General features: G+C 41.7%; 1 protein-coding gene across 2 annotated transcripts; it reads left to right on the top strand.

Moving 5' to 3' along the window:
• The first annotated feature begins 79 nt into the window (after positions 1–79).
• On the top strand, positions 80–26055 carry LOC118390933 (POU domain, class 2, transcription factor 3-like). Of its 2 annotated transcripts, none has more exons than XM_035781787.2 (13): positions 80–239; positions 609–665; positions 7089–7105; positions 7985–8086; positions 8966–9077; positions 9296–9384; positions 13351–13527; positions 14247–14388; positions 14528–14661; positions 15106–15270; positions 16128–16170; positions 22670–22781; positions 22938–26055. In XM_035781787.2, exons 2-13 carry the CDS (start codon positions 617–619, stop codon positions 22978–22980), a joined length of 1185 nt encoding a protein of 394 aa, XP_035637680.1. In that variant the 5' UTR covers positions 80–239; positions 609–616; the 3' UTR covers positions 22981–26055. The 2 variants fall into 2 exon arrangements, with proteins under 2 accessions (XP_035637680.1, XP_035637679.1); XM_035781786.2 differs by having other exon boundaries at positions 16104–16170.

The following is a 26055-nucleotide window of genomic DNA, read 5'->3' as shown; positions in this document are numbered from 1 at the left end:
CAAAAGAACTGAGACTGGATAGGACACACAGAGAGACTTATGCAAATGACTCTATCTGCCTGTGTGGGATACTAAAAAAAAGGTCAATGTTCCTCTACTATCCCACTTAGGTAAATGCAGATGAGCACTAGTTGGTTTATGAAATTTCTATCCCAATACCAGCATGTTTTTAGAGAAAAAAAAGGACATATTCACATAGTGCTATCTAAACCAGTGAGTGGAACAATTCTTCAATCCAGGTAATTATTATTTTTTATTTTACTCAAAATGAATAAATTACCTGTTCAAGTTTTACATACTTATATTCAATGTAATAAAAAGCAACAAAAAAAATAGCCATTTCAACAAATGTGAGTTTCTCTTGACTTGATTCATCTGGTTTTGACTGAGTTCAGATAGGGTGGAGAGCTGGAGTAACTGTGGTCAATACTGAATGGGGATACCCTCCAACTTATGAATATTATAACAGCAATCACATGTCGGAGAAAATTTGAAAGTAAACTGCATTAGAATAACCTCAATTTGATTTTACTGGTAGAGCTGTGTGCTGCACTGTCCCAGTGAACTTACAATCCTTTAGGAAAATCAGCAGTATTTATCATTTACAGATATTAAGATGAGCACAGATGGTGTGGAACACTCAAAGGCTCACCATGAACAAGCAGGTAAGGATGTTTCACCTGATTTTCAATGTTTATTTTCAATTTGTGTGTTAGTCGCTAACTCTTGTCAGGTGTATCTGAACAAATTGTGATGTAAACTTTTGTCCTCCATTGCACCTGCTAAACATTTTTCTTGGTGATGGTGGTGTTTAAAACAAAATAGCCTTACAGAATTTTCCTTTAAATTTCTGCTTATTCGTACTGTCCTCATGGATGCATGGGTATGTGGCGCTTCCATGCAGAGCATGAACATTTTACATTGCTATGGATAATTTTAATCCTAAAAGTTTATTTCTGAAGTAGTTATGGTGTGTCTGCACATTTGTTTTGTAGCTTTAAGCTATATTTCCCACAAACTCTCTGGTATTTATCAGCATTTCTTCTACAATCCTTTACTGATAAGTGGGGAGTTAGGGTGTATTGATTACCACAGTGTGAATAGGGAATTATTATTTCTCTGTATAATTTTTCTGGTTGAAAGAACCCTATCAACAGCAAACATCTCCCTCAATAACACTTTACTATGAACAAGTGTTTCTGAAATAGGATGTGTTGATTCTGTCCGTTGGAGGCTCTACCAGGATGTGCTGTCTGTACCTCAAGCTGTTTGCAGAGAAGTTGCCACATCCCCAGGCTATTAGGTGACATGGGAGAGGTGGTGAAACACGGAACAAACTCAATGAAAATGTGGAACTTGGATTCAGAATGTATGGAAGTGAATTCATTGTTTTAAAGTTTTGGACATAATCTTACAAAAATAGTTTTTTAATCTGTTTCCATCATGATGTTGCCCCAGCTTCATTCATATTATTCAAACAAATCAATGTCATACAATTGGGATCATTTGAGTACACTAGGAGTAGAAACATTGGCGAATGTGTTGAGAGAACTCAGGAATTAATGTTAGTTGAACTTTCCTGCTCCAAGGTTGAGAAACCTTGAAATATGAGTGCAGCAGTCGCTGGTTGCATTAACCTTTCAAGTTCAATCAACTTCACCTCATAGGATCACATCAGGATCACACCAGCTATGAATTTCATGTAATCTAACACTAATAGCCACAACGCTACGCAAGACCATCAGTTAAGAGAAGAAAATATCACTATCGTTTTGCCCCGAGAGCAAAGTTATCATGAATCCCTTCCCACAGCTTACAGTTCATTGTTTTATTGTATTTTTCAACACAAATGAACCAAAATTAATCAAACAACATAACTCCCTAATTCTTTTTTTTTCAATTAAAGGTCTGTATGAAATAAGATAAGATAGTTCTCTGTGTGTTAATTGTACCTTTGAGAGGATATCCCCTCAGCAAATTCATGAATAGTATTTGTATAATATACTAGAGCATGGAGACCTTTTATCGGTTTCAAGTTTTAATGTTACTTACACACGTACAGTAAAATGCCTTTCTTGCAAGCTCTGAACCCAACAATGTAGTGATCAATAACAAGGTACAGTGCATTCAGGAAGTATTCAGACCTCTTTACTTTTTCCACATTTCATTATGTTGCAGCCTTATTCTAAAATATATATTTTCTGTCCCCTCATCAATCTTCACACAATACCCCATAATGACAAATGTTTGCTAATTTATTAAAAATGTAAAAACTGAAATATGACATTTACATAAGTATTCAGACCCTTAACTCAGTACTTTGCTGAAGCACCTTTGGCAGCGATTACAGCCTCGAGTCTTCTTGGTATGACGCTATAAGCTTGGGCAATCCTGTATTTGGGGAGTATCTCCCATTCTTCTCTTCAGATCCTCTCAAGCTCTGTCAGGTTGGATGGGGAGCGTCGCTGCACAGCTATTTTCAGGTCTCTCCAGAGATGTTCGATCGGGTCAAGTCCGGGTTCTTGCTGGGCCACTCAAGCACATTCAGAGACTTGTCCCGAAGCCACTCCTGTGTTGTCTTGGCTGTGCGCTTAGGGTGGTTGTCCTGTTGGGAGGTGAACCTTTGCCCCAGTCTGAGGTCCTGAGTGCTCTGGAGCAGGTTTTCATCAAGGAGCTCTCTGTACTATGCTCCATTCATCTTTCCCTCGAACCTGACAAGTCTCCCAGTCCCTGCCACTGAAAAACATTTCCACAGCATGATGATGCCACCACCATGCTTCACCGTAGGGATGGTACCAGGTTTCCAACAGATGTGGCGGTTGGTTTCATCAGACCAGAGAATCTTGTTTCTCATGGTCTGAGTCCTTTAGGTGCCTTTTACTGAGGAGTGGCTTCTGTCTGGCCACTCTGCTATAAAGGCCTGATTGGTGGAGTGCTGCAGAGATGGTTGTCCTTCTGGTAAGTTCTCCTATCTCCACAGAGGAACTCTGGAGCTCTGTCTTAGTGACCATCAGGTTCCTGACCAAGGCCCTTCTTACCCGATTGCTCACTTTGCCCGGGCAGCCAGCTCTAGGAAGAGTCTTGGTGGTTCCAAACTTATTCCATTTAAGAATGATGGAGGCCACTGTGTTCTTGGTGACCTTCAATGCTGCACCCTTCCCCAGATCTGTGCCTCAACACAATACTGTCTCGGAGCTCTACGAACAATTCCTTCAACCTAATGGCTTGATTTTTGCTCTGACATCCACTGTCAACTGTGGGACAATATAAGGACAGGTGTGTGCCTTTCCAAATCATGTCCAATCAATTGAATTTACCACAGGTGGACTCCAATCAAGATGAATGGAAACAGGATACACTTGAGCTCCATTTCGAGTCTCATAGCAAAGGGTCTGAATACTTATGTCAATAACATATTTCAGTTAATTTTTATTTTTAAACATTCACAAAAACTTCTAAAAACCTGTTTTCCCTTTGTCATTATTATAAAATAAGGCTCTAGGGCAACAAAATGTAGAAAAAAGGAAGGAGTCTGAATACACTCCGAATTCACTGTCATACTACATAAGGTAGAACAAAAACAGATGAGAAATACAAATAAGAAATTCAGAAACAGTCTATTTGCTGAGTTATCAATATTTATTGATGTATAACTACAATGATTAATTGCAGAAAGTGGCTTTCCAGATATCACTTTCAGAGGTGCATTGATTTCCACAGCAGTGTATCCTGGATGGAGGGTTTGACACTTGATTCAGAAACTGTCAGTCCCATTACTGAAAACCTGACTGAGTAGTCATCCAGAGCAACCACAGTCTATTCTGTGTCAACTCAATTACCATTACTATTAGTATGGTAATGTGTATTATGGGAAACATAATCATAAGACACTTTTTATCAGAGATTTTAGAATTGCAAGGGGTGTGATATAACCATTATATGGAAGTTAAACCCAGTTCCATTATAGTTCTGGGTCTGGAGTTAGGGCTCTATTCAATCTGTAAAGCTGAAACATTTCTGAATCTGCAATATAAATGTAAAGACCTTTTTAGTCATTTAACTGCTTCGTTCAGGGGCAGAATGACAGATTTTTACCTTGTCAGCTCGGAGATTCTATCTAGCAACCTTTTGGTTAGTGGCCCTATGCTCTAACCACTAGGCTACCTGCCACCCCACTTTGCAAAAATCACTCCACCATTTCCTGGTTGCTAATTCTAATAGTTAGCCTAATTTCAGTTTATGTGGCAAAACAAGCAAGTATAGTGTAGAGAATCTTTGTACCATCTAAACTGCTGTGAAATGTCTTTACCATAACCAAAAGCTGTTTGAAGATGGTTTACAGAACCGAAATTAAAAGAAGAAAAAATGTAACTGAAGAACGAGAAGCATAGAAATAGCTCACATAGAACAGATCCACTGCTTCTTAGACTTGCTTTCAATGAGAATGACAGATCAATAACACAATTTTATGTGAATTTGGTTGGGTTGCCAAAGTTAGATATTGCGGCTTTAAAGGTAATTTTCGATTGAGCTGACATATGCAGCATTTACCGTGAATGCTAAACCGGGAACATTGCCTTTAAATTTCAATCACGCTGTAAAGCTGAATTTCCGCTACGCGGAATGAATAGGTCCCTTAGTCCGTGTGTACAGTGCACCTGGGGGTCTGTAAACATTACAATGGAAGGGCCTGAAAAGGTTGCCAGGACTACGCAGCTGATTTGCATGGCTTGATGATTTCCATACTGGAGGGTTGGCCTCTGAACAGGGTGGTGGTGGTGGGGGGGAGATTTCCATACTGTGGGTCGAGCAGGCACATCGCTCGCCACAAACTCCCAGAGGTTCCATTTGAAATTCAAATGAGGGAAGATTACCTGTCACAGCAGACCTTTGCACTCTCTGTCTGTCACATGGTATTGTTGTATTGGAGAGAGGGTGCCAGTGTAGGCTTAAAATTATCATAACCTTCTTAATCACTCCATATGGTGGTGAATCATCCATATGGCTGTATTGAATTTATACATTATACCCCTGAATAGGATAGATATGATTAGTGCCAAGAAGCTGTATCTTGTATATTATTACCCTATATATTGATAAAATTCAGGGCATGGTGTCTCTGTGTGTTGTTTATTATAACACGTTATAATAAATGTCATGAAATAGCATTCATAAATTATTTTAAATAAACAAGTACTTCATCATTTGTAAACATTTATAAATAATTACAAGTGGTACGAGCGTAACAATTTATAAACGTTTATAAAAAAGTATTCTAGTTTATAAAGCATTATGAACAAGCATTATATATATATATATATATATATATATATACAGTGGGGCAAAAACATATTTAGTCAGCCACCAATTGTGCACGTTCTCCCACTTAAAAAGATGAGAGAGGCCTGTAATTTTCATCATAGGTACACTTCAACTAAATGAGGAAAAAAAATCCAGATAATCACATTGTAGGATTTTTAATGAATTTATTTGCAAATTATGGTGGAAAATACATATTTGGTCACCTACAAACAAGCAAGATTTCTGGCTCTCACATACCTGTATCTTCTTCTTTAAGAGGCTCCCCTGTCCTCCACTCGTTACCTGTATTAATGGCACTTGTTTGAACTTGTTATCAGTATAAAAGACACCTGTCCACAACCTCAAACAGTCACACTCCAAACTCTACTATGGCCAAGACCAAAGAGCTGTCAAAGGACAACAAAAACAAAATTGTAGACCTGCACCAGGCTGGGAAGACTGAATCTGCAATAGGTAAGCAGCTTGGTTTGAAGAAATCAACTGTGGGAGCAATTATTAGGAAATGGAAGACATACAAGACCACTGATAATCTCTCTCGATCTGGGGCTCCACTCAAGATCTCACCCCGTGGGGTCAAAATGATCACAAGAGCAGTGAGCAAAAATCCCAGAACCACCTAGTGAATGACCTGCAGAGAACTGGGACCAAAGTAACAAAGCCTACCATCAGTAACACACAACGCCGCCAGGGACTCAAATCCTGCAGTGCCAGACGTGTCCCCCTGCTTAAGCCAGGCCCGTCTGAAGTTTATATATATAGCATTATATACAAGCATTTATAATGCCTTATTCATGAAAGTTATTAGAAAGGATTTAATGATTTGCTTAGTATTCCCTCTTGTAGCTTAATTCTGAAAAACCATCCATACTGTTACGGTTTTCTTCTGGATAAAGAGAGGAGGACCAAAATGCCACATGGTTATTTGTATACATCTTTAATAAAGATGAAAACACGAACAATACAAAACAACAAACATGAAAAACCTGAACAGCCTATCTGGTGCAAACAAACACAGAGACAGGAACAATCATCCACGAAACACTCAAAGAATATGGCTGCCTAAATATGGTTCCCAATCAGAGACAACGATAAACACCTGCCTCTGATTGAGAACCACTTCAGGCAACCATAGACTTTTCTAGACAACCCCACTATACCACAATCCCAATACCTACAAAAACCCCAAGACAAAACACACCACATAATAAACCCATGTCACACCCTGGCCTAACCAAAATAATAAAGAAAACACAAAATACTAAGACCAGGGCGTGACACATACCTGTGATGGGCAACTTTGATGGGGGTGGGGGCTACAAAAAAACCTGAACTCATAATCAGGGGCCGCAGTAGCTTGCGGGTCTGCGTACCCACATCCATACCCACACATGCAGTGAGAGCTGGCCCTAGTCTTTTGGAGGCCCTAAGTGAAATTCAGTTGAGTTGGGTCCCCCCCACCTTGCGAGCAAAACCTTTTAGGACCCCACTTAACAGTGGCGAGATATCCTGCAATTTTGCCATGGAAAGAAGAAAACATTTTGTACTTTTAAAGACATTTTGCTGCAATTCTACACATTTTTTTGCCATAGGGTGGAGAGGACCGCCATTTGCCCATCTCTGAGCCATGCTGTTATCCAGAGCGCTACTTAATGTGTAGGCCTATTCTTAGAAACTAAAGGTAGTTTAACCCAGTGTAGCCCTAATATGCTAGGAAGGGCATTGTGATATTTGGCTGTCTAATATTTGATTTTTACTTTCTCCTGCAGACATTGAACAAAGACATGTGAGTATAGAAAACACATTTAATTCTAACTTCAGATTAACTCTCCATAAATGGGAATTCATTCAAGTGGGAGCTACTTTCCGTCTGAGAACAGATTTATAGTAGGACGTTACAGTAAATCCATGTTTGCAATTTATTCGATATAGAAAAACTTGAAAGGTTTTTACTTCATGCCATATGTCTTGAGACAATTGGTACTTGTACGATTTTATAAGAAAAACATTGATTGTGATGTCAGTCCAAACTGAAAGTAATGTACGAAAGACAGTGTAAATAATGTCATAAGAACTTCTACTATCGTATTACAGGAACTGAATAGACTGCTGGACAGTTAAACTAAGATCATCAGATTTTTCACACAACTGTTTATATACCTCAGAATGTCTTCCTATTATTATAACCTATTGCCTATAAGTTATTCGTAAACTATGTATTTCCAATTGGCATTGGGAGATTGTTAGAGGTTTATTGTTTTAGTCCTGGGGGTTACAGAAACTGCATTGAGCCCCGGTGAGACATTTGCATACTGCACTGCCTGAGGGGAGTTGTGTTTATCACAGTTTGTATCTTGTTAAACAAGTCCAGCAGCCTAACCTAACCGGTCCACACACACAAACGCGCGCGTGCACACGCACAGACAGAGATACACATACACACACATAGACAGAGAGACAGACACACACACTGTGATCTATGACAACATAGGCCAAATGTCAGCCTGGTTGTTCCATGTCAATTGGTCATACACAATTGATATGCAGATTTCCATTGAAAAAGACAAGACAGTGTTAATGGACTGTTATTCTTCTAAAGACAATGTCAACATCAGACAGCAGGAAGTAGGAAAGTGAGTAATACTGTCATGTGATTGGTTCACAGATTAAAACAGAGAACCTCAACGACTCTCTCCATGCACACAAAACATGTCACCCGGCACAAGGATCCCCAATACCTGGAGTCCAGGCAAGCCAGCTGTCAGTGGTAGGTCACACATCTTCTGTCTCAGTAGATCAGGGGCCATATGTATCTAGTGTCTTAAAATACGAGTGCTGCCCTAGGATCAGTTTTACCTTTTAAATCATAATATATATGATTATATATACAGGGGGGGGACCTGATCCTAGATCAGCACTCCTACTCTATTACGCTTGATACAGTGCCTTCAGAAAGTATTCACACCCCTTTACTTTTTCATATTTTGTAGTGTTACAGCCTGAATTTAAAATGGATTCAAGTGTTGGCTTAAATAACCTTGAAAATCTATGGCAAGTCAATGGCTGTCTAGCAATGATCAACAACTAACTTGAGAGAGCTTGGAGAATTAAACAAATTATAATAAGCAAATATTATACAATCCGGGTGTGCAAAGCTCTTAGACACCTACCCAGAAAGACAAAGCTGTAATCAAAGGTGAAGGTGAATTTAACATATATTGACTCAGGGGGTTGAATACTTATCTAATCAAGATATATAGGTGTTTTATTTTCATTCATGTTTTACAAATGTTTGAATTTTTCTTCCACTTTGACATTACAGAGTATATTGTGTAGATTCCAATTACATCCATTTAAATCCCACTTTGTAAAACAACAAAATTCTGGACAAAGTCCAGGGGCGTGAATACCTTCTAAAGGCACTGTATATACCGCCCCATGTTTAATGTCACGTAAAGCTATGATTATTGATCATTTTCTAAGAATAGGAGGAAATAGTCATTCTGTAAGAAATGCATTTTGTTGGTTGTTTTTTGGTTTACATCCAGGTCTCCCTTGCAAAATATATTTTATCTAAACGAGACTCATCTGGATAAATAAATATTAAATACATGACAAATCTAAGATAGTATTTCTTTTTCCACAGGAGCTCCCCTCCCTCCACACCATGCCGCAGCTGGTGCTTATGTCAGGCTCTCACCATCTCTCATCCCCCTCCTCCTTCCTCCTCTCTCAGACACAACATACGGGGCATCAAGGTAAACATGTATAATGTAAACTTTCCCACAGTTCCCAGTTTTTACAGATACAGTATACCAGTTTGAGGACTCCGAAAACCAGGAGAGAATAAGCAGGGAGGGAATCCTCCAACTGGGAATCCTTCAATGAGGATTTCTGAAAAATCTGGGAAGTTTACAATATCTATGATACTTCTCTAAACAAATTGTATCAATAACAATTTTTTGCCGCTGTGTAGCACTTCTGCAGCAGAACCTGCACAACTTTCCCACCCAGAGCCAGTCAGGTCTCATCCAGCATCAGCCTGGGTTAGCACTAACACCTCAGGTAAAAATCATACCTCTTACACCAGTTGACATTATTAGCTGTCAATCAAATGATCACATTTGCTGAGTAGATTAAAGGGCAACAATACAGGTTATGCATCCGGATCCTTGAACTTGATAACCGAATGATCTGTTTACAGGACATACCATGAGAGGGATAAGGTCTTACAGTATCATGGAACTTTCACTGACATCAGTCAGATATACACTGAGTGGACAAAACATTAAGAACACCTTCCTAATATTGAGTTCAGGGCCGGTCCTTGCCATTTTTGTCGAGACCAAAAAAATGCCACCCCGCAAAACTAGAATAGTCCCAGTAAGCAAAATTACGTTTAAAATATGTTTTTTCCAGATTGTAAAGTTAGTTTAAATTTAGGTTCTGAATGAAATGTGAAAATACATATTTTCCGCTCGTTTAAAAGACATATTTTCCAGTAAGTTGAAAAGGCATATTTTCCAGACATGGAAAAATACGTATTTTCCGGTAATTGAAATCAGGTTCATTTTTGGTTCTGAATAACGGTAGGAAATATTTATTTTCCGGATTTTGAAAATACGGCCAGTTGCACAGGGCGGGGTCGAGACCCAGGGTCTCGAGCATAAAGATGAGTTTGGAGGGTACTAAGTAATTAAATGCTGAGCTGTAATCGATGAACAGCATTCTTACATAGGTATTCCTCTTGTCCAGATGGGTTAGGGCAGTGTGCAAAGTGATTGCGATTGCTTCGTCTGTGGACCTATTTGTGCGGTAAGCAAATTGGAGTGGGTCTAGGGTATCAGGTAGGGTGGAGGTGATATGATCCTTGACTAGTCCCTCAAAGCACTTCATGATGACGGAAGTGAGTGCTACAGGGCAATAGTCGTTTAGCTCAGTTACCTTAGCTTTCTTGGGAACAGGAACAATGGTGGCCCTCTTGAAGCATGTGGGAACAGCAGACTGGGATAGGGATTGATTGAATATGTCCGTAAACACACCAGCCAGCTGGTCTGCACATGCTCTGAGGACGCGGCTAAGGATGCCGTCTGGGCCGGCAGCCTTGCGAGGGTTAATATGTTTAAATGTTTTACTCACATTGACTGCGGTGAAGGAGTCCGCAAGTTTTGGAAAACATCAAAAAAGACCGCAATGGAATTTTATATATGCCCTTCCATGTGATGGGCCCACCATTTGTAAAACAGGTCATTGCATTCGCTTTATTAGTCCTGATTCCTGTGACTAATGGATGTGACTATTTGCAATGTGTTCACACAGCGGGAAATGCATAAATACATTTTATTTTTCTGCTATGATCAGCTTGTCAAAAATGTACAGATACAAACTTGAAAGCACTAATCATGACAATTATGCAAAGTTCCTGTACAACAGTTGTGAATGTCCGTGACATATTTTCCATTTTACTTTGACCTGTCCTGGTTTTTGGATATGTTGTTTGTTAACACGACAGTGCCTTTTTTATTTGATTGGGTGCGCATGATGTACAAAGTGTCAGTCTCATTACATTGTCATACATTTTATCTCAGGCTACAGAAAAGGCCACATATTCTTTCTACCATATCCTATACGTGCTACATGATTTATGTTACATTCGTTGGTGGAGCGCCGCAGCGATGCATCTCTCCAACAGCACCCTGGAGAGGCGCGCTGGGAATGGACAAGCTAAAAATGTTGTGCCCTGCCTTTGACAAAGTGGGCACTGCTTATCACATGGCAGCTAAAAAGCCCTTATGCCATTGCTTGAGAGAAATTGTAATTGTTAAGGGGCAGAATTAGGCTTATGTGAGGTTTTATGTGTTGTTGGAGGTGCGTTCTTGCTAAGTTTAGCTCAGAAAATGCTCCCCTCGTCAATTTGCCGCCATAGGCGGACACCTAATCGTGCCTAATGAGCGGGCTGGCCACCCCTTTTCCCCTCAGCCTCAATTCGTCAGGGCATGGACTCTACAAGGTGTCGAAAGCGTTCCACAGGGATGCTGGCCCATGTTGACTCCAATGCTTCCCACAGTGGTGTCAAGTTGGCTGGATGTCCTTTGGGTGGTGGACCTTTCTTGATACACACAAGAAACTGTTGAGTGTGAAAAACCTAGCAGCGTCAAACCAGTGTGCCCGGCACCTACTTAAATACTGTGTCTTGCCCATTCACCCTCTGAATGGCACATGTTGTGTCTTTACTATCATTAAATTGAAGACTTAGTTTTATCAAAGATTCTCTGTAATTAGTATTACGCGATTAGACTGATTAATCATGTAACCGTAATTAACTAGGAAGTCGGGGCACCAAGGAAAATATTCAGATTACAAGGTTATAATTTCCCAATATAACCTTTCAGATATTTTCATATCTGATCCATTGTCTTCTGATTAATTAATTATTCATTTTACCTCATGTTAGTCTCATTCCAAACGTTGTAAATTGTTGGTTATCTGCAAGAACCCAGTCTTCACTATGAGTCATACATACATAAATTGTCTTAAATCATTTATTTATAACTAAGTAATCACAGAAATGTATAAAGAAAACAACAAAGTAAATATGGTTACAAGAAATGATAGGAAATGTGCCCTAGTGGACTAAACCGGCATCGCGGCTTGGTGGACAAAAGGGGGAGTCAGCTGAGAAGTCACTGGAGTGATAATTATAACAATTTAAATGCTAATCCTTTGCACATGAACGCTCACTCATTCGGGAACAATTGCAATCAATTTATATATTTACGCTCAGTGTGTCGTCTTGATCGCTGTTGAAAAGTTTGTTTCTGTTGGAGAGTTTTGTCCTCTCTCTCTGTCTCTCTGTCTCTCTCTGTCTTGGTTTGAGGGACTAGTTCAGAGCGACATTCATTCATTTGTTATAGAATGGATGTTTCAGCAGTTGTCGTTCTTCGCGTTCAATGGTACCGAATTCCTAGCTGCATACTAGTAATTAATATCAAAGACTTGTTCTTATTCTGTCGGTATCGATAGTCTAAGAGTTTAACCACGTGGTATGGTTAAAAGATTCAGCAATGGTCTACAACCTTTGTAATCCCGTGATTGAGAAAAACATGGTCTGGTGAAAATTTCTCAAAGTTGGGTTTTATTCGGAATTGCAGAAAACGGGCTGTCCCAGGATGCCTGACACTAACTGAGCTCAGGGGCGGTCCTCTGATTCAGTTAAACTCAAAAGGGAATTGGAATTTCCTTCATTACACAGTCCAAAATCACATTGTAAAATTTTCTAAACAGTATCATACTCACTCATTCATCTTATACAACAATTAGATGTAAACCTCATATATGAGGCTATTACATAAACAGCGTTATGGTAATGTGGCCACACTGTCTCACATGAGCTTCCCCAAGTTGTAACAAACGGACCAGTTCGTAGCTGGATTCTTTACCAATCTTTTATACCTTCTCTGGAACATGAAATCTGTTCGGACCTCGAGTTCTGTGAGGTGGAAGAAATTCCTTTGTTCTCTATGAAACTTCACTCTATCTCTGTACTGTGTGGTCATGGGGAGATCCTCAGGAATTTACGACCTCTCTCTGACCACAGCAGCATAGTTGAAGGAGGAAAGGGGAAGGCAGGGAGAGGGGGGATGGGCTTGCTGTACCCAAAAAGGGCAACGTCATGACACAACATACACAATCCATGTCTCAATTGTCTCAAGCATTAAAAATCCTTCTTTAACTTGTCTCCTCCCCTTCATCTACACTGATTGAAGTGGAATTAAAAGGTGACATCAATAAGGGATCATAGCTTTCACCTGGATTCACCTTGCAGTCTTTGTCATGGAATGAAAATATGTTCCTACTGTTTTGTACACTCGGTGTAGTAATGAGGAAATATGAAGATAACATTTGCATATCACAAAAGCATGTTACATTTCCATATGAACAAGGTTTCTAACACTGCTAAAATGTTCACATAGCTGAACACATACACAACACGTTCTATCATCCATTGAACCTTTTTTCTCCTCCTTAAAGGCCATGAGTCGGTCGGGCCTGACGTCGTCGTCCATGGAAGGACACGTGGACATGTCCCACCTGCAGGTCCCCAAACACATCGGGGCCCCCCAGCAGGACGATCCCAGCGACCTAGAGGAGCTGGAACAGTTTGCCAAGGCCTTCAAACAGAGACGCATCAAACTGGGCTTCACCCAGGTACAGACTGAGGACCACTGGCTCAAAATACAATATAGCTTTATTTGTATTTTTGCTATCTTGTTATTTTCCCTATGCCCCGGACACCACACATACCGGCAGTGCCATTTCTAGGCGTAAGCAAAATAAGCAGCCTCTTAGGGCCCCACAGCCAAACCCCCAAAAAATGCAATAAAATGTGATTTTATTTTTAGGAAGTCAGTGGGGGTCTCAACTTATTGTTAGTTAGTATTGTAGAATACACAACGTGCAATTTTTTCCTCTTGTTATGTCAGTCACTGTCAGTCACTCAATAAGCCCACGTCAGCTAACATTTGATAGATTTCTAGGTAAGTTAGTCTAGCCAATTATCTAAATATTGTAGTAATCATGGCTGAATTACTGACCGGGAATGCAAGGCACATGCCAATGGGCCCTGAACTCTTTTTGTTAGTCACTCTCACTCAGATATCATTTAATAAACATGGCATAAGTCATGGCAAAGTCAAATGTTCCTGTCAGCCCGGGGATTTGAAGCTACTGCCTCACTCTGATTATTGTTATGCCACCTAACTTCTGTACTTGGTGTACTTGCTCACTTTTAAATAGTTGTAACACACACAGTGCAAAGACAGTAGTGAAGTGACATGTTTTCTGTAGTCAAACTACTTCAAAGAGATAACATTATTATTTGAAAGTTTGCCATAATCAGATTCAAATATATCCTGTGTGTGTTCCAGGGTGATGTAGGCCTGGATATGGGGAAACTGTATGGGAATGACTTCAGTCAGACTACCATCTCCCGCTTCGAGGCACTCAACCTGAGCTTCAAAAATATGTGCAAGTTGAAGCCGCTACTGGAGAAGTGGCTGAGCGACGCAGGTACGATAGTGTATAACATATTTTGCTGATGTCTGTACACACTTGTACTGTTGATTTCTATGCCGAGGGGATATTTATTTTGTTTTATTGGCTCAAAAAAATCATTTAAAATCATGTTCACTATCTCTTTCCACATCAGAGAATTCTCCCTCTGACTCTATGGCCAACGTTGCCTCTCTACCCCCCCTGATGGAAGGCTATGGAAGGAAAAGGAAAAAGAGAACAAGCATTGAAACCAACATCAAGTTCACCCTGGAGAAACGCTTTCTTGACGTGAGTTAACTCTGTCTATCCCCTAACATTGACCCCTGCACTTCCAACCATAAATACATCATTTAGGAACTGTTGATATAATTTGCATTTAAAAACACATCATGCAGGGAGCAAAACAATCCACCTTCGTGCACATTGTTGTGGCACTTGAGTGACTACATAGCAGCCATTTCAAAGTTAGTTGAAATGTTGATACATATGATATGGCTTATTATAAGACATTATAGAAGCTCATGCATGCTTATAATAAGTCATAAGCATTGTACTTGCAGGCTTTACAGTTAACTACCAAGGTTTCTTTTCAGAACCCTAAGCACAACTCAGAGAAGATCACAATTATATCAGAGCAGCTACATATTATATGCCATACCATAAGGCATTATAAAGGTTCATAGATGCTAATAGCACCTACAGTAATACCATTATACCCATGTTTCTATTCAGAACCCCAAGCCTAACTCGGAGGAGATCACGCTGATTTCAGAGCAGCTGTCTATGGAGAAGGAGGTGGTGCGGGTGTGGTTCTGTAACCGTAGACAGAAGGAAAAGAGGATCTACTGCCCTGTGTCCCCCTCACCCATGAAATCACATAACTTCAACCCCAGAATGGTTAGCTTTAAATCTCTTAGTGATAATGTTTTGGGAAAATGTTGTATGTTTTTTTCCTGATAGTAAAGTGGCCAGCGAGGAATATGTACAGTAGCTCTATATTTTCAAGTCAATTTGAAAGCCTATATATTTTTAAGGGGGGCTGAACTTTCTGATTTGGCATTTTTCGCCTTGGTCATTAAGAAGTTGCCCAGTCAAGCTATTGCTTTCGCCAATTAGCGTGGCTGGTGTGCCACTGTGGCAAAGTTGATTTTAGTTGGGGGCCGTCAATAAATTACACATTGTAAATGCTTTCAATACTTTTGTATGAATTTTTACAGTTTATAGTTGTTTTGAGGTTTTTAAGTCATTGAAATTTAGAGCTATTAACCTTTTAAAATATTGTCTCATGTACATTGTGTAATTTACTGATGGTCCCTAACAAGACCCATAGGGATATCATGGGCATTATGATTGGGTCAAGTGCAGCTGCACTCAAAATGGATTATTACTTGGGTGCTTCCAGCTGTGGGCATATGAGCAGGATTGAAGGTACCCTTCATTCCGTGACATACCTTTTTTTCCTATAACCTCGCAAATTTCAGTTTTGGATGAGACTGACTTGATGACCAACATTATAATATTTTAATAGTGTCCATTTTGACACTAGAATAAATGTTTCTGACTCCTATCGATAGCACGTAGGCCGTTTTCAAAACGAGAAGTTGCTTTTTAGGGGCTTTCGCTCTTCACTGGTATATGATAACATTTGTATAATAAAAGAGTAGTGTAATAGTAATGCATTATGTACACTACAACATTTTCAGTACATTGTCTTATTTTTTTCCCACTAGCCTTCATGTAACACCCTGTTTCAGGCCTCCACGTCCAGATCATACAGCCCTCTTGCTTCAGGAGGAGGCAAGTGTCACCATATGCACTTCATATAATCTGTATTTAAGACAACTTCATATACAGTGGGGTCCAAAATGGTTGACACCCTTGATAAAGATGAGCAATAACGACTGTATCAAATAAATAATTGAAAGGCTATATTGTATGCTCCAAAAAATGAAGAGATTATATTATTTTATACTAATTCAAATGCTCAGAAAAGGAGATTTTCTGTAACAAGTAATATTTTTTTCTCAAAAAGTTAGGGGTCAAAATTATTGACACCCCTAAAAATTAGACTACTTTAATTTATGACAAAATGTAGTATTTGGTCCCATTGTAATGCGATGCGACTGGCCCAGGCGCAGGAGAGCGGAAACTGATTTACACCATTTAATAACCATAAACCACCCTGAACAGAATCAATACAATAAACGGGTCAAACAAAACCCAGTACACACCAGCATAACGTGCACAAGCACTACAACAAACAATTACGGACAAGGACATGGAGGGGGGGGAGGGGACAGAGGGTTAAATACACAACATTGATGGAATTGATGGAATTGGAACCAGGTGTGATGGAAGACAAACCGCGGACCCAGCTTCCAGCAGGGCAGGCGGAGGGGCAGGTTTCGGGTCCAGAGCCAGACCCGGTCCCGGGGTCTCAGTGCGGTGGCGATCTGCGTTCTTCTTTGGGCGCCTCACGGCCTGCTGAAGGTAGACACGGACTCCTCCGCGTGCCTGAAACAGTTGTCTGAAACAGTCGTGCATACTGGTAGCCCAGTACGCACTAGAGGGGAGAGAGGTTAGTGGAGGAGTGGAGGAGTGGCGGAGTAGCGGAGTGGCGGAGCGAATTCTGTGCCATCTTGGCCCAGGGCACGTACGCCACCCTTTCCCCCGGCCAGTCCTGGCAATAGGACCGCAGAAACCTACCCACATCCTGGTTCACTCTCTCCACCTGCCCATTACTCTCGGGGTGAAAACCTGAAGTAAGGCTGATCGAGACCCCCAGACGTTCCATGAACTTGGCCTTGGTCGACAGGTGCGACCAAGGCCGCTGTGGAACGGGTAAGGGGTGTAGCTTACCTCTGGGCAGGTGCCTAGGAGCCTTACACTGGGCACACACTGAGCAGGTGGAAACATAAACCCTCACGTCCTAGCCAAGGTAGGCCACCAGTACCTCCTGCTCAAACAGCGCACTGCCCGACCGATCCCAGGATGACCAGAGGAGGGTGACGTGTGGGCCCAATAGATTAACCGGTCATGAACAGCCGGGACAATGCGTCGGCCTTCAAGTTCTGGGAGCCTGGTCTGTAGGAAAGGGTAAACACAAAACAGATGAAAAACATGGCCCAACTTGCCTGGCGAGGGTTCAGTCTCCTCGCTGCCTGGATGTTCTCCAGATTGCGGTGGTCAGTCCAGATGAGAAAAGGGTGTCCAGCCCCCTCAGGCCAGTGTCTCCATTCCTTCAAAGCCTTGACGACAGCCAACAGCTCCCGGTCCCCCACGTCATAGTTTCGCTCCGCCATGCTGAGCTTCTTTGAGATGAAGGCACAGGGGCGGAGCTTCGGTGGCGTACCCGAGCGCTGAGAGAGCACCGTTCCTTTCCCAGCCTCGGACACGTCCACCTCCACCATGAACGCCAGAGGGATCCGGATAGGCCAGCACGGGAGCCGAGGTAAACAGAGCCCTCAGGTGACTAAAAAGCCCTGTCCGCCTCAGTCGACCACTGCAACCGCACCGGGCCCCCCTTCAGCAGTGAGGTAATGGGAGCCGCTACCTGACCAAAACCTTGGATAAACCTCCGGTAGTAGTTGGCAAACCCTAAGAACCCTGCACCTCCTTTACCGTGGTGGGAGTCGGCCAAATACGCACGGCTGAAATGCGGTCACTCTACATCTCTACCCCTGAAGTGGAAATGCGATACCCTAGAAAGGACATGGATTGCTGGAAAAACAAGCATTCTCAGCCTTCACGTACAGGTCATGCTCCAACAGGCGACCAAGCACCCTGCTTACCAGGGACACATGCTCGGCGCGTGTAGCGAAGTATATCAGAATGTCATCGATATACACCACCACACCCTGCCCGTGCAGGTCCCTGAAAATCTTGTCTACAAAGGCTTGGAAGACTGATGGTGCATTCTTCAACCCGTACGGCATGACGAGGTACTCATAGTGCCCTGTGGTGGTACTGCAAGCCGTCTTTCACTTGTCTCCCTCTCGGATACGCACCAGGTTGTAAGCGCTCCTGAGATCAAGTTTGGTGAAGAAGCGCGCCCCGTGCATTGACTCAATCACTGTGGCTATGAGTGGTAGCGGGTAGCTATACAGTGATCTGATTCAGACCCCGATAGTCAATACATAGGCGTAGACCTCTCTCCTTCTTCACAAAAATAAACTTGAGGAGACAGGTGAAGTGGAGGACCGAATGTACCCCTGACGCAGGGATTCGAAGACATATTCTCCTGTGAGAGGGGATACACGTGACTCCTGGGAAGTGCAGCGTCTACCAGGAGATTTATCGCACAATCGCCCCGTCTATGGGGTAGTAATTGAATCGCCTTCTTTTTAGAGAAGGCGAGAGCCAAATCTGCATATTCAGGGGGATTGCTCACGGTGGAGACCTGGTCTGGACCTTCCACCATAGTCGCCCCAACGGAAATCCCAAAACACCTCCCCGAGCACTCCTGCGACCACTCCGTGAGAGCCTTCTGTGGCCAAGAAATAGTGGGGTCATGACAAACTAACCAGGGTAGGCCTAGCACCACGGGAAACGCAGGAGAGTCAATAAGGAGAGATTAATTCTCTCATTGTGCCTCCCCCCTGCGTCACCATGCCCAGAGGAGCGGTGGCCTTCCTGATCAAACTTGACCCCAATGGTCGACTATCTAAGGCGTGAACGGGGAAGGGCACAACCACGGGAACAATGGGATTCCTAAACTATAGGCGAACGCTCTATCTATGAAGTTCCCAGCCGCGCCTGAATCGACGATATGCTGGGAATGCTGGGAATGCTGGGAAAACTCAGAAAAAGTAACATAGACAAACATATGGGCAACAGAGGGTTCTGGGTGAGAATGGTGCCTGCTCACCTGGGGTGACGCCAGAGCACCCTGCCTGTTACCTCGATGCCTGTTACCTCGATGCCTGTTACCTCGATGCCTGTTACCTCGATCCCCGGCAGTGTGACCTCTGCGGCCACAGATGGTGCACAAGCTGGAACCCCCTCCGTTCTCCCTGCGCACCGCCCCTCCCAGCTCCATAGGTATCGGAGAGGGGGTGCAGGGGGATGAAACCACCAGACCCCGATCTGAACGTCCGCGGGTAGCCAGCAGGTTGTCCAGCCAGATAGACATGTCCACCAGCTGGTCAAACGTAAGGGTGGTGTCTCTGCATGCCAACTCCTGACGGACATCCTCTCACAGACTGCAGCGGTAATGGTCGATCAGGGCCCTGTTGTTCCATCCCGTGCCGGCAGCCAGGGTCCTAAACTCCAGGGTCGAACTCCTGGGCGCTCCTCGTCTCCTGCCTCAGATGGAAGAGGAGCTCACCCGCCGCTGGAACGTAGGGCGGGTGGTCGAAGACTGCCCGGAAACGGCAGGTGAACTCCTCAAACTGGTTTAACGCCGCATTTCCCTCTCTCCATATGGCGTTGGCCCACTCCAGGGCTTCCCCGGTGAGGCACGAGACGTTGGCGGACAACCTCTCACGGCCTGACGGAGCTGGGTGGATGAAGAGATTATATTATTTTATACTAATACAATTGCTCAGAGAATGTGTCACGGCTTCTAGGAGTAGTGGGTGGAGAAGTCAGGAGCAGAGAGCAGAGGTAGTTCAATCGTGATCTTTTAATCCAGAACAACAAGTAATGGTAACGCCAAACACTAAGGCGCGTCACTTAAACCAGCCCAAAAGCAGGACCAAACAGTCCGGAGAAAATAGTCCACGAGAATACATACCATGTGAACAGAAAAACAAGCCTACACAAAAGCAGGCGGGCATACCTGGTTAAATAGCCCAAATCAAAACCCAAACAAATCAGACAAAACTAACTGAAACAGAAAAGGGGATCGGTGGCAGCTTGTAGACCGGCGACGACGAGCGACGAGCGCCGCCCGAACAGGAAGAGGAACCACCTTCAGCGGGATTCGTGACAGAATGAGATTTTCTGTAACAAGTAATATTTTTTTCTCCGTAAGGTAGGGGTCAAAATGATTGACACCCCTAAAAATTAGACTACTGTAATTTCCGGACTATAAGCCGCTACAAGCTTTGAACCTCGCGGCTTATACAATGACATGGCTAATTTATGGATTTTTCCCGCTTTCACAAGATTCATGCCGCCAAAAAACTGAGCACCGCCACATAATGTGACGTAAATCGAGTGCGCTCAAACTTCCCATCATTCTGATTACGGTAGTCATTTTGTCACCCTCATCATGGCAAAGACACAGAGAAATGCATATGATGCAGCTTTCAAGTTGAAGGCGATCGATCTAGCTGTTGGAAAAGGAAATAGAGCTGCTGCATGGGAGCTTGGCCTTAATGAGTAGATGATAAGACGTTGGAAACAGCAGCGTGAGGAACTGACTCAGTGCAAAAAAGACAACAAAAGCATTCAGAGGGAAGAAAAGCAGATGGCAGGAACTAGAAAATGAGCTTGAAGACTGGGTCAACACACAGAGAGCAGACGGCCGAGGTGTTTCAACTGTGCAGATCCGACTGAAACAATCGCCACCGCAATGAAGTTTGAGGATTTTAGAGGTGGACCATCGTGGTGTCTAAGATTTATGAGACGTAAAGGCCTGTCCATTAGGGTACGGACGAGTCTGTGTCAGCAGCTCCCTCCCAACTACAAGGAAAACGTTTCAAACTTCCGCAAATTCACTGATGCAAAGATAGCGGAGCATTCCATCGGCCCGCACGACATCATAAATATGGATGAGGTTCCTCTGACGTTTGACCTGCCTCTCACTCGGACTGTCAACAGGAAAGGCGAATCATCCGTCACGCTGAAAACAACTGGGCAATGAAAAAACGCACTTCACCTGTGTTCTGAGCTGCACGGCATCGGGAGAAAAGCTTCCACCGATGTTGAAGCCTATTTATTTTTGTTACAAGCCGTGTTTCGTTTAAAAGCCTATTTATTTTTGTTACAAGCCGTGTTTCGTTTAAAGGCCTATTAATTTTTGTAACAAGCCGTGCGGCTTATTTATCTACAAAATACATATATATTTTTTAATTCAGTGGGTGCAGCTTATATTCAGGTGCGCTTAACAGTCCAGAAATTACGGTACTTTAATTTCTGACAAAATGTAGTATTTGGTCCCATTGTAATGCGATGCTACTGGCGGCAGAGAAGTCAGGCGCAGGAGAGCGGAAACTGATTCACAAAGGTTGAGTTTAAGAATCATAAACCACCCTGAACAGAATCAATACAATAAACGGGTCAAACAAAACCCAGTACACACCAGCATAACGTGCACAAGGACTACAACAAACAATTACGGACAAGGACATGGGGTTAAAACCGAGGGTTAAATACATAACATGTAATTGATGAAATTGGAACCAGGTGTGATGGAGGACAAGACAAAATCAATGGAAAATGAAAAGTGGATCGGTGACGTCGGTGACGTCAACCGCCGAACGCCGCCCGAACAAGGAGAGTGACCGACTTTGGCGGAAGTTGGGACACCCATATTGCTAGAATGCAATGACTACATCTAGTGGGAAAGTTAGAGGGTCAAATATCATACCCCCAAGACATGCTAAATTCTCACTGTTACCAATGACAGGGGAGGTTAGCATGTGTTGGGGGTATGATCTTTGACTCTCTAACTTTCTCACTCACCATTATTAATCATTTAGGATTATCCATAATCATGGTAGCATCCACATTAATGTACAAGTGTTTAGAAACCTATCCTATTCTTATTTACAATAAAGGTGACTCCAAAATAATATAATACATTATTTACCATTCATATTTATTTGGCACAAAATAATCTGAAACACAACCAAAACTAACTGAAAATGCATCCAACAAGTTTAGAGTCACAAGCTTGATGTAGTCATTGCGTCCAAGGAATATGGGACCAAACACTGAACTTTTGACTACTTTATTTATAAGAATCATTAGGGGTGTCAATATGTTTATCCTGACCTTTTAAAGATTTTGTTTTTGATTACTTGTTAAACAAAATCTCTTTCTCTGAGCAATTGTATTAATATAAATGTGTTTCAGCATACAATATAGCTCAGTACTTGAATCATTCATTTTATACAGTCATTATTGCTCATCTTTATCAAAGGTATCAGTCATTTTGGACCCCACCGTAGTCTGTAGTACTTAAGACCTGTAAAAGTGAAGGGCATGAAGACATTTGTGTGAAATTCACACTGTCTGAGAAATCTAACCTGTAAAACCTCCATCCATATGAAACTCACTGTATGAAGTCTCAAGCTTTCTTGTGAAGTGAGTGTGCATGTTAAATTGAGTTTATTAATTTGTGCTCTAGTGTCATCGAGTCCCTCTCCTAATAGTCCTAGTCATGGGCCTTCGCTCGGCACACTCTCGTCTGGCTCCCCTGCTTTGACCTCCCAGGTCAACCAATCCTTCAGCTCACCAGGGTAAGGGACTCACCTCTCACCACATCCAAGCAAAGGTAGTGCAATACATAGGGAATATGGTGTCATTTTAGAGACACCCAGAAGATTATTCTAGTGCTGTAATGGCAACATGGCATTGTACAGATGAGCGATGAATCTGTTATGTTTACGTTTCAGGTCGTGGTATCGCACATGGAACCCTATGCCCTATCACCACTGAGAAATCCTGCCTGTTGTGGTATCGCACATGGAACCCTATGCCCTATCACCACTGAGAAATCCTGCCTGTTGTGGTATCGCACATGGAACCCTATGCCCTATCACCACTGAGAAATCCTGCCTGTTGTGGAAGAGAACTAAAACTACCGATGTCAATGAAGGGAAACAGAAATGGATACAATCCATCAAACACACATATTGTCAAATGTCATATACAATACTTGGTCCCGCTTTAAATTATGTTCAAATTATAGAAGCTTAATGATGCCTTCATAAGCACTACATAAATGTGTTGCAAAGTATCTTTAACTGTAATCCATGGTTTATAAAGGGTTCATAAATGTGGCCTAACTATGTGACATAATCACCAATGTCAGCTGCCATAACCCGCTATGTCGAATGTGATATAAACATGTGCTTTATAAAAGGGTGACATGTTGTGCTGAAGCAGGGCATAAGGCTCTAAAGTGATGTCATGTTAGTCACATTACTCCTAACCTCAAACACTTCTGCCCAAATGCGCAGAAGGTCTGGTGGACCAACACATTAAACTTGGCCTTCATAAATTGGGGTTAGGTTTAAAATCACATTTTTGTTCTGTGAAGGGAGTAGTACACAGCGTTGTACGAGATCTTCAGTTTCTTGGCAATTTATCGTATGGAATAGACTTCATTTCTCAGAACAAGAATAGACTGACGAGTTTCAGAAGAAAGATCTATGTTTCTGGCCATTTTGAGCCTGTAATCAAACCCACAAATGCTGATGCTCCAGATACTCAACTAGTCTACAGAAGGCCAGTTTTATTACTTCTTTAATCAGAACAACAGTTTTCAGGTGTGCTAACATAATTGCAAAAGGGTTTTCTAATGATCAATTAGCCTTTTAAAATTATAAACTTGGATTAGCTAACACAACGTGCCATTGGAACACAGGAGTGATGGTTGCTGATGGGCCTCTTTACGCCTTCCAGCTACAATAGTCATTTACAACATTAACAAAGTCTACACTGTATTTCTGATCAATTTGATGTTATTTTAATGAACCAAAAATGTTAGATTTCTTTCAAAAACAAGGACATTTCTAAATGACCCCAAACTTTTGAACGGTAGTGTATGTGCTTACTGTACTACAGAAAATCTGCTCACCAAAGAACAGTGCAGGGCATGCTCACTGAAATAAAGGGCAACTACACACACAAAAAAAAAAAATGTCTTCGATTTTTCCTAGACCTCAAAAGTTGTCCCCTGATGTGGTTTAAACATTGTTGTGAACACAGATTTTTTTTCTTTTCGTTTTTCTATTTGAAAACCTGGGATAAACCAGAAAAAAATGGGGGAAATCCGAAACCTGGAAAAACAAAACTGTATTCGAGTTAAAGACTGAAGTAGGCAAACATTTTTAAATGGCCTTTATTAAATAAAGGTTCAAAAAAATTCAAATGTATTTGACCACCGGAAAATGCATGTAGCCTATACAGTTGTATATGTTGGATTCAGTTGAGCTGCCCATGTACATTGTTTTGTTTCGTTTAGTAACACTTTACTTGACACCCAGCGTCATAATAAGTTATGACACAGTCATAACCATATCGTAATATGTCATAACACCTGACATAACATGGTCTTAACACTGTCATGACCCATATATTTACACCTGTTGTGGCATATATTGCGTTATTTTATGGCTGGTTATGACACCTATTCAAAATGTTTTGTCCCTGCCAAGAAGTTTCCTTTCATTTGAAAGTTTGTCCTTTGTCCTTTATTTTTGTTATGAATTCTTTACAGTCATGTTTCCCCCCCATCTTATTTTAAATAACTATTTTAAATCATTTTCTACTAACTTGTAGAAAATATACTTTTTGACACGGTCATAAACCATTATAACCACCCTGTGTCACATGGACTAAGAAAATACACTTATGACACTGTCAAGAAACATTATGACTATACTGTGTCACTTTACTTGGACTAAGAAAATACACTTTATGACACTACCAAGAAGCAGTATGACCATCATAATTATATAACCAAGATGGTCCTTCTGTAGCTCAGTTGGTAGAGCATGGCGCTTGTAACGCCAGGGTAGTGGGTTCGATTCCCGGGACCACCCATACGTAGAATGTATGCACACATGACTGTAAGTCGCTTTGGATAAAAGCGTCTGCTAAATGGCATATATTATTATTATTATTATTATATATAAGATAGGCCTATCACATACATGCCCTTACATCTGTCATCAGTCAAAAATAGTCTTCTCGTGCTCCTGAAATCTGTTTCTGTGTTCATCCCAGTCATTAGAAACAGAGCATTGGGGTAGGTGCATGTTTGACATCAATGTGTGCACAGTTACAATGCTAATTTAATATGGTACATTTCAGAAAATGTTATATAACACAAACAAGTAGGCTGTGGTGTAATGGAATGTTTTGCCTGGTGTGGTAGTTTTTTTGCAGTCTGATGTCATGAGAGCTCTAGAGCAAGTTATCAAGGATCTCTCTGTACTTTGCTCTTTTCATCTTTCCCTCGATAGTGACTAGTCTGAGAGTCCTTTCGGTGCCTTTTGGCAAACTTCAATCGGGCTGTCATGTGCCTTTTACTGAGGTAGTTATGTCAGCTGTTATGACATATCATGTCATGGTTATGATCATGTCATCATGTGTTATGACCCTGGGTGTCTAGTAAAGTGTTATCGTACTGGGTACAGTGAGGTTAATTTGGATATTTTCTTTGTTATTCATCAGGGGTTCAGGTGTGACAATAACTGTGTGAAGGTGTACATAGTAAAAGACAGCAATCTTACATAATGATGTTGTCTATTGTTTGTATTTGTATATATAATGTTTGCAAATATATTTAGGTTGTGAAATTATTAAATATTATAGAGGGGCCAGAACTTTAGAAAAATGAAATGATTAACATAAAAAAAATCAGCACTAGTATTTTTTAAGGAATGTTTCAGAAGTACATCACACTTTAAAATCGGCAATGTGTTTCAGTGTGATCTATCAATGGTCCAATTCATACATTGTTACAGTTTATTACTTTCATTAAACACACTTTGTTACATTGTA

Source organism: Oncorhynchus keta, chromosome 12 (genome assembly GCF_023373465.1).
Source record: "Oncorhynchus keta strain PuntledgeMale-10-30-2019 chromosome 12, Oket_V2, whole genome shotgun sequence".
Taxonomy (NCBI): domain Eukaryota; kingdom Metazoa; phylum Chordata; class Actinopteri; order Salmoniformes; family Salmonidae; genus Oncorhynchus; species Oncorhynchus keta.
The sequence above is the reverse complement of the archived record's forward strand: the minus strand, read 5'-3'. Positions and strand labels throughout refer to the sequence as shown.